We start from the raw sequence: 9,582 nt of genomic DNA, 5'->3' as shown, positions 1-9,582 counted from the left end.
TGTTCAGGTGTGACTGTGTTCAGGTGTGATTGTTAGTGGTTGTTAAGATGATGATTTAGTTCAGGTACTGGCTCACGGTGCCCAGTGCTGGAACTGGTGCTGCCCTTCTGCTGAGAGCCAAGTCAGGATGTTCAGTCAAAGCAACCAGTTCCATTTTTAATTTAGAGACTGTTCAACTTTTATGTTTTATTGAAATTATTTCTAATTCCATCCAGTTTCCCAGTAGCTCAGTGTTATCATCTCACACCTTCACTCAGAGCTGCTCAGGCTGTGAGCCAATGGGATATTGGTGTAATGAGGTTACAGTGGAAGTTACTATTTGCTGTTTATTTCTAATGCCCATTTTGGCCTCCTGTGTACCAGGTGGCACAGTGTGGGGTGGGTGAGGGCTGGAGGAGCCTCAGTGTTCACTAAAGCCCATCTCTACTCCAGGTCTATGTCCGGCTAAGGCCGTTCTTCCGAGAGTTCCTGGAACGTATGTCTCAGATTTATGAGGTAAAACAATTGGACACTACTTTTGAATTTCATTTTTAAATTATATCCACACACTTGCATCTCAAGTAACGACTTTTTCCCCTTCAAACCCCAGATCATTCTGTTTACTGCTTCTAAGAAGGTGTATGCAGACAAGTTATTGAACATCCTGGACCCCAAAAAGCAACTGGTCAGGTAAAAACAGAACATTGTGAACATACCCTCAAGGACCAACACCTATACCTGCTCATCCTCTGTTAGGCTGGCTCATGGCAAATGTCCTCTTGGGGATCAGAAATGTGCTTTGGAATACACACTGCAAATAAAGGAAATGAACTGAGTATCAGATTACCTTTATACTCAAAATCGATTTATTAACTATAAATTATGACTTGTATAACTTTTACAATCAGCATGCTGTTTGTTCATGTTCAATCACAAAACCATTTGTCTGTTGGTTTTGTATTAGAGCTGGTTTGGTTTATCATTTCTCAATACTGAGCTTTGTTGGGAAGTGATTGGCTTTTCCAGTTCCTTAAGGCAGAAAGAAATTCCACGGGGTGAGATTGTGTTATGCTCCCCTGGAAGGAGGACTGTACCTTAGGAAGTTGAAACCAAAGAGATTTCTGCTCAGGGGTTCCCCCTCCTGGGGTGCCCCAGGTCAGGGAAGCAAACACCTGCCTGGTGGTGGTCAGAGCTGTGTGACCTGTGCCCAGCATCTCTGCACAGCCCTGCTCTGCATCCTGGTATTGTATATTCTGAGGGAAACTGGATTTTCCTCACACACACAAGAAAAGACAGTGGTTTTATCCACTGCTTTCACTCGGTGCGTGGGCACATCCCAACTCACTTTTGAAGTGCAAAAGTTAAGATGTCATTAATTTTATCCAGGAACAGTTGTATTGTGTCTTGGTTTATGTGACATCCACCACAGAATCCCAGTCTGGGCCTGGTGACCTCCTTGCCAGTGTGTAAACTAGACTTGGGAATGCTTTCAGTCCTTGGAATACCTGAGCCTGGCTGTGTCAGTGGGTGGGATGGTGGGCAGGAGGCACTGGCACCTCCAGGGCTGGGATCATTCCTGTGTTGGGGCAGGGGAAGGCCAGTTAGACACAGAGCCAGCCAGGGTTTGGGGCTGTGCAGAGCTGTCCCCGTGCTGCCCCAGGGCTGTGGCTCCCGTGCCTGCAGCAGCCGTGGTGCCCGGGCTGTGCCCCAGCCCGAGGTGCTGCCAGGCCTCCTGTGACTCACCCTCTATATATAAATGCTGAGGCAGCAGCTCCTTCCCTCCATGGCAACGTTGGGAGCTCAGCTCCTGTATGGAATTAAGCACACTATGTACAGCTTCTGAAAACTCCATTTAAAAATATAAGCAGCATGGAAGGGACTGCACTGTCATGGGGCTGGGCAACCCCAAACCTGCCCAGTTTACAATTTATAATTCTGTTGATGTGCCATGAAATGTGAGTTTTATTCCTGCTGTTTTTTTAATCTGACTCCTTCTAGTCAATCCATCCATTTCTTCTGTCATGAGTTACACAGGAGCAGATTAATTGGAAAGGAAGGAATTGATGGGATGTTTTGGCCTCGAGGCTTTTTTTCAAGCTACAATAACTGAAATAGGTTAATTGCCAACAGAGGTGTAATAGGAAAGGAAACATTTCTTGTTATGCTTTGTGCTCTGGCACTCGATGGCACGGGGAGGCCTCGTTCTGTGGGAGCTGGGACAGAGTAAAGGGATAATAACCCCCAATAAATTGGCTCCTGTGCAGCACCTGGGGCCTGGCACATCACTGGGGCGTTTTGAGTGCCTTTGTCAGTCTGAAAGGGATCAGAAAGCAAGAGCTGTTTAAATACACACACCCACAGAACTGGGTTGGTGCAAAGTCACCTGAACTGGGCATTTTACCACTAGAAAGCTCTAAAGCAAATGGGAAAGGAGCACAGTTCTTTAAAAGGGGCAAGGAGATTGGAAGAGAGGAGGTTGAGTAAGGCTTGGCAGAGTCACCTGTTCCTGACGCAGTGGGGATGTTGTCATTTGCCTCATTAATTAGTATCTTCCTTTAATGACAGGCATCGACTTTTCCGTGAGCATTGTGTGTGTGTACAAGGGAATTACATCAAGGACTTAAACATCCTGGGCAGAGACCTCTCCAAAACCATCATCATCGACAATTCACCGCAAGCCTTTGCTTACCAGGTGAGGGGCTGAGGGCAGCAAACCCCTCAGGGAGGGCAGAGCTCCCTGGGGCAGCACTGCAGCCCTGCAGCTGGACTTCCCTTCTGACTGAAGTCTGGGGCCAGTGAAACCCTGCACTTGGATCTCTCTGCTTGTTTAAGTTTGGGGATTACGTTTGTTTTGAAGTTTACGGACCAAAACTGTGGGGAAAATACACGTTAATGAACTCTGACTTGGAAACATTTTTCCTCCAGATGCTATTTCACAAGTCATATTTGTAAATACATTAAGTATAAATCATGTCTTGATGATTTTTTTTTCCCTTTTTTAACTTTAGCTTTCCAATGGAATTCCTATAGAAAGCTGGTTCATGGATAAAAATGACAACGAACTCCTAAAATTGATTCCATTTCTGGAGAAACTCGTAGAGCTGGTAAGTGTTTCCTTTCTGTGGCTCTTGCCAAAAACATCAGTGAGCTCTTTTAAGTATTTTCACGTATTTTAAGGGTTTTGAGTCACTGAGATTTAGGCTGATGAGGGTCCTGTGTGTCCCTGTGTGACTAGGCTGCTGTGGGCTGGATTTTAGAGTGGGCACAGGGACGTGTTCACACAGCAAAGGGGGGACTGCTGGCACTGCTGACTGTGCTGGAAACCAAGGGCAGTGGGGTGGGAACATCAGTGATGAGGAAATTGGGGGTCTGGGGACGTTTGCATGACACAGTACCCGTTGTTGGGAGTGCTGTGTGCCTTTGTTCTTGAAACAAATAAATTACCCCAAATTGTTTGTGGGTGTTACGTAGTTATTTCTGTAAACCTCATCATTCATTGCTTGTATTTTGTTATATTAAAATAGGGGTGTTAGACAGTGAACCCTGTGAAAATGTGATTCCTGGCTGTGTTCATTGCCCTAAACCTGCACTTCTCCCCCCAGAACGAAGACGTCCGACCTCACATCAGAGACAGATTTCGCTTGCATGACTTGCTACCCCCCGATTAAAGCCTTTGCTCTCGCTGCCGAGGGGAGGAAATGCAGGACCCTGTTGGACTAATACAAAACATTGCCATTACTGTTGAAATTTTGCATTTTTGTACCCCGTCTTGCTTTTCTTATCTTTGGTGCCCAACACTGATCAAGGGTTACAGAAAGAGACTTTCTACACCTGAGGTTGCCGCCATCAGTACAATCCAGTACCCGCAGTAGGGAGGCTAGAACAGAAAAGGCTTTAGAACTAGTGCAACTCCAAGGAAATTTTTTATGTACAGGACATCTGCAGTTTATAAAGAAAATTCTGTTTCTGCCACCAGCAGTTTGACCTGTAGAAACACAGGATTTTATGATACAACAGAGATTGAAAATGGACTCGGATTTTCTCTCTGTTCGGTGCTCTAAGTGGGTTTGTAGCCACTTTTCTGTTACTTTTAAGATTCTCATTTCAACAGGAATGGCCAGTAAAAGTTGTTTTATTTTTCCTGTTAAGGTTTATAACCTTTTTACATTTTTGACCTGTATTAGATTAGAATTTCATTATGCATTCCTTTTAGTTGAGGCGCTTCATAGTTTTTCTGGAAATAGCCAAATTTTGTTAGTTTTTTATTAAACAGTTGGCTGGCCGTTTCCCTGCTTTGTCTGCCTGCATCCTGTATATTTGTTTAAAAATATTCTCTAGTTTTAGCCCACGTAAGTTTCATTTAGAAAGAAAAAAAAAAAACCCCCCGCATTTATATTTTCTTTCTGTAATATTCTACTGTAGTCGAAACCTTTTCAAAAATCAAGAGACTGGCTAGATAAGAAGATAAGAATTACTAATATTCCGAATCTTTTAAACCATTGTGATGGCACGTACTCCGGACAGAGCACACCTGGCAGTGGCCCCACGGATGGACAAGGAATACCTCACACTGTGCTGTGCATGGACCTGGCCAGGAGGAGGAGCGTGGTCAGCTGGCAGGTTTGCTGGGATCCCATTCCTGCTGCCTCCTTTGCTCCGGGACTGCCGCGCTGCGCTCAGTGTTCCGGGGAGTCGGGCCTGGGCTGGGCACCCCTGGGACACTCCCGGTTCCAATCAGCCTCTCCCGGGGAGCAGCCCCTGGCAGGGCTCCACCTGCCATCCCAGTGGTTTCCCGAGGGAATAGGCCCCAGCCGTGGCTCCTAATGCAGCGCCCCGGAGGTGATATTTTTGTAACGGTGGGAAATCTGCTTTTCCGGAGGCTTTTTATGGAAGGTAGAATTTGTACAAGGTAGGAAGCTTTGCCTCTCGACTGCATTACCACGCCACAGGCTCGGACTGGTTTTGTGTAAAAGATGTCACAGAACGGCACTTTTTCTAAAGAGAAGTTTGCTATTTTGTATGCTTGATAAGAAAGTACAGTATTGGAAATTAAAGGTGGACAGCTGATAATTGAGAAGTATGTCAATTAATTTTTTATGTATATTACCTGTTTACTTGTACAATTTTATTGTACAAATTACATGCAGCTTCATTTTCAAATGAGTCCTTAAAATAAGGAAAATCTTTTTAGCAAAACATTTAATTTTTGTATTTTTGATTTTAAAAGGCATGAGTTATGTCAACTTTTTCCAGTGTATTAATGAAGATTTTAACTTTTCATCAGGTTGAGTGTTTTCTTACTATATTATCTGTTGTGTATGTAGCTAGCACATGGTGTCACTGAACTGTTAAACTTAGCATGTAGAGCAAGCCTGTTTTGTGGAAAATCCTTATTCATTAAAAACAAAATCATCATGGCAGATTTTCTGCAAAAAAAGTGAAAACATTTGCAATTCAGAATACTGATTTTTTTTGTATTTAAAGAAAGGTATTTTGCTTGCAGGAAAGAAATACTACAGATTCATTTTAATGAGAATCTTTTAAATGTATTTATCTTTAGGGCATCTGGGCATCTTTACGCTGTTTGTCTTATGTCTTTATTGAAATAAAATGTACAGAACATTACCTTTACATCTGCTTCGCGCAGCCGTGTCGCCCTGGGCAGCCCTTCCTCGGGGGCTGTGCCCATGGCTCTGGAAGGATTGCTGGATTTTGGAAGTGGTCAGCTTGTGTTGGAGCTGCTCCTTGGTTTGCCGGCCCGTTGTCAGTTGTTCTTTGCGATGTAAATCTGGATTTGAGGGGTTTCATTAGTTTAGGGGCAAAGCTTTGTGTAACAGGGTGTTTGTCCAGATCTCTCACGTCACAGAGCTGCTGTGAGTCCACTGACCCACCAGAGTGAGCCCAGTTTGGTTTAGTTCGTGGCCCTTCTCTGGCTGTAAAGGGTGTTCAGCTGTTCAAACAATGTCCTTGTCTCCAGGTCCTCTCAGTGGCTCCCCCGTTCCAAAGGTGCTGCCAGGCTGAGGAGAGCAGAGCCAGGTTAGAGCTGTGTCTGTGCTGTGCCCACCAGACCCAGGAGGGAAACCCTCCTGTCAGGGGGGATTGGTTCTGCACGGCTGCACTGCCCAGGGACAGACATTGCCCAGGGACAGACACTGCCAGGAGGCAGACACTGCCCAGGGACAGACACTGCCCAGGGACAGACACTGCCAGGGCACAGACACTGCCCAGGACACAGACACTGCCCAGGGCACAGACACTGCCAGGGGACAGACACTGCCAGGGGACAGACACTGCCCAGGACACAGACACTGCCCAGGACACACAACCAGTGTTCCTGTGCTCCTGTGCTGCCAGCCTGCTCCTTGGCACTGAACGCTGCACAGAGGTTCTGCCTCCTGCAAAACATCCCTTCCTACAAATGTCAAACCCTTCTGGAATGGAGCAGAGTTTTGATGCACAGGTTTTATTTCTCCTGTTGTCTCGAGGGCGAGTTCCCTGTTCCTCTGCCAAGGGGCTGGGCCAGGTTGTGTCCCCAGAACCCCTCCTGTGACCAGGGCAGGCTCAGCCACGGGTGTTACTGAGCCTTGAATGTCTGGAACTCAAGCAGTGCATCTGCAGCTCGATCATTTATACCGATTTTATGTATTTTGGGGAAGTACAACACCCTATTTTCAAGGTTCTGAATGTTTTCTTTTGTGGTCTCTTGCTGGATCGTGGTGATCCTGTGTCCATTTTCCATGTTCCCATGGATTCTGTTCTAGGTTGAAGCATCTTGGTTCTGGCAGCACAATACCACCTTTAGACCTATTTTGGCAGTACCTGTTCAATCCTTTGTTTTCCCTGGAGTTTCTCTGTAGCTGGAACAGCCCTCACCTTGGTGTTGCTGCTTCCTTCCACCTTGGATTCACCCCAGCTGCCATTTTTCATTACTTTTGAATGTATCAGGAAGCCTGGATGTCTCAGGAGCGGAGCAGAAATCTCCCAAAGCACGAGTGGTGTCAGCCAAGGGCGGCAGGAGGAGATGGATCAGCTCTGGGCAAAGCCCTTTAACTGGTGTCAGACCCCCGGGGGTGCCGTGAGCAGCAAAAGCCCTTGCAGAGCACGTGGTCCCCTCCCCAGACACTGCTCTATCCAGTTCAGGGACTCACAGGGCTGGCTGGATTGGTGCAGCTGGAGAGCATCGAGCCCCCTGGGAAGAGGGACCAGGAGGGAGTGGATGAGGAGGAGGAGTGGGCACAAATCCCACCAGCCCAGTGGCAGGACAGCACAAATCCCACAGCCCAGCGGTGTGGGGAGACCAACCCCTCATTCCAGAAGTGATTCCAATCCCTCTCGTGTTTCATCTGCAGGTGAAAACACTGCTTTGAGGATTTGAGCTAAAAGGGACATCAAAATCCATCCTGGGAATTGTGGAAAGCTGGAATGTGAAGACTGAGGGAGTTCCCCGGTGTCTGGGCTGGTGAGTGTGGAGGGTTTCCCTCCTCCTGCTCCTTCCTTCCCTGGGTCACTGTTGCTGCTTCCTTGGGCCAGGCACGGGCTGAGCCTGAGCTGGGAGCAGATCCAGCCAAAAACTGAGCCCCAGAGGAGAAGGGGAGATGGAGGAGCTGCCCAGGCTGCTGGGAGTGGGAGGGGGGTGAGGGGTCATGGGAAGACAATTTTTCTGGAAAAATAATTGTGGCATTGAGCTGGTTCAGCTGGAGAACAGTGTCACAGAGTCCCACGAGGACACTGAAGGACACTCAAAGAGTTGGTCACACCAAGGCCATACAACATTTCAGCTTTGCATTGGAGGTTCCTGGTGTGGAGCTCCTGGAGTGGAGGAATGGGAAGGAGCACAGGGGCAGCGGGTGCTCACTGAGGGGTCAGACTGCTGGAAAAAAAATACCCCAACCCCCCTTTGTTTGGAGGCAAACAAGGATGTTCTGCTAAGGAAGGATGTGGACACACCTTGTGGAGCACATCCCAATTTTGCTTGTCCATGCAATGTAACTTTTGCTTTATTTTTTTGATACTTGCAGGAATGTCGTCATACCAATGAGCCAAATCTCGTGAAGTGTGATGGGAGGAGAGGGCCTGGGCTATGGATTTGTGTTTCCTCTGCAGTCATTTCTAGTCTATAGAATCAGAAAGATTTATGGTGAATATTTATGCTCTGGCTACTGTTTTTATGATTTTTAGCTGATATCATCCTTCATTGAGACTTTGTTTTCTGCAAATCGAGACATTGCTCCTGTTGGTTTTCAGCCTTGAAGGGAAGGAATTGTGTCTATGTTTTACAAGCTAAAGATACTGGAGGACAACAATGAAAAATTTCAATGTTCTGTGTAAATCCAAATCACTGCACAATTCCTGGCAGTTTTGTGATTATCCCCACAGCAGCCTGTGAAACCGTGTGTGGACTTGGTGAGGGTATAACTTGGGACATTGTTGGATCCATAGTTACATCTCTGTTGTTATTTATATGGCCTGGTAAACGGGGGCCAAGGAAGAAAGGATGATAAATTTGGAAGTCCTGTTTTTTCTAGCTCATGTCTATCACAGTGTCAGAGATCATTCAATTGTTACATGAAAGACATAAATTTATTATCTTCAGACAAAATCTGGGAGCTGGCAGTGAAATGAACGGGATGAAGGGAACGTTCCCAGCTTTTCTCTATTCGGTGTTATGTGACAGAGACGAAAGGAGGAAAACCACACCCCGAAGAGTTGGACAGCCCGGGGCGTTCTGGTGCGGGGCAGGAGCGCGGGGCGAGCGTGGTGGCCGCGCTCCCGTCAGACCCGCGGCCGAGGCACAGTTCGTGCCCGTTTTCAGAGGGCACAGAGGCAGCGCTGGGGCAGTGCCCGTGTGCTCAGCCCGGGCTATCGGTGCCCAGGGGCCGGGGCGGCTCCCGCGGCTGCGGCCCCGCGATAGCGCCGGGACGGGAGGGGGGAAGGAGCTTCCCCCGGGAGAGCCCCGCGCCTGCGGGCCCGGGAGCGGCGGGGCGGGCAGGGGCGGGAGCCCGGTCCCATCACTGTCCTATCCCGATCCCGTTCCCATTGCCGATCCCATCCCTATCACCATTCCATCCCTATCCTATCCCATCTCCATTCCCATCCCTATCCCCATCCCTATCCCCATCCTTATCCTATCCCATCCCATCTCCATTCCCATCCCTATCCCCATTCCATCCCTATCCTATCCCATCCCTATCCCATCCCATCTCCATTCCCATCCCATCTCCATTCCCATCCCTATCCTATCCCATCTCCATTCCCATTCCCATTCCCATCCCATCCCATCTCCATTCCCATCCCATTCCCATTCCCATTCCCATTCCCATTCCATCCCATCTCCATTCCCATCCCTATCCCATTCCCATTCCCATCCCTCTCCCCGCCGTTCCCGCCATGGCGGCGGTGGCCCCGCCCCGGGGGGCGTGGCCGGGTGTGGGCGTGGCCGCGCCGGCGCCGTCCCGTGGTGCCCCGCGCGCTGCCCCGCGGCCGGGCCGGGGCAAGATGGCGGCGGAGGCGGCGGACTCGTGGGGTGGGTGCGGCGGGGCCGGGGGCGCCGGGGGGGCCGGGGGCGCGGGGAGACCCCCGCCCCTCACCCGCTCCTCTCCCCAC

The 9,582-nt window shown here is 48.7% G+C and overlaps 2 protein-coding genes across 4 annotated transcripts in view; both read left to right on the top strand.

Annotated features, from left to right (window-relative positions):
• Window positions 1-5,604, top strand: part of CTDSPL2 (CTD small phosphatase like 2) — a 14,429-nt gene extending 8,825 nt beyond the window's left edge. For all 3 annotated transcript variants that reach the window (XM_027666655.1, XM_027666654.1, XM_027666656.1), the window contains 5 exons: window positions 433-495; window positions 590-669; window positions 2,545-2,671; window positions 2,988-3,083; window positions 3,582-5,604. In XM_027666655.1, the coding sequence (XP_027522456.1) occupies window positions 433-495; window positions 590-669; window positions 2,545-2,671; window positions 2,988-3,083; window positions 3,582-3,647 (432 nt within the window). In that variant the 3' untranslated portion in view covers window positions 3,648-5,604. The remainder of the gene's footprint in view (window positions 1-432; window positions 496-589; window positions 670-2,544; window positions 2,672-2,987; window positions 3,084-3,581) is intronic.
• Window positions 5,605-9,366: 3,762 nt separating this feature from the next.
• The window catches only part of EIF3J (eukaryotic translation initiation factor 3 subunit J), a 6,328-nt gene continuing 6,112 nt past the window's right edge, over window positions 9,367-9,582 (top strand). Inside the window, exons 1-2 of the mRNA XM_027666696.1 lie at window positions 9,367-9,428; window positions 9,475-9,502. Of these exons, the coding sequence (XP_027522497.1) occupies window positions 9,367-9,428; window positions 9,475-9,502 (90 nt within the window). The remainder of the gene's footprint in view (window positions 9,429-9,474; window positions 9,503-9,582) is intronic.

The sequence above is a fragment of the Corapipo altera genome, unplaced genomic scaffold (genome assembly GCF_003945725.1).
Source record: "Corapipo altera isolate COAL_440 unplaced genomic scaffold, ASM394572v1 349, whole genome shotgun sequence".
NCBI lineage: Eukaryota > Metazoa > Chordata > Aves > Passeriformes > Pipridae > Corapipo > Corapipo altera.
Note: the sequence above shows the minus strand (reverse complement) of the source record. Positions and strands in the feature narration are given on the sequence as shown.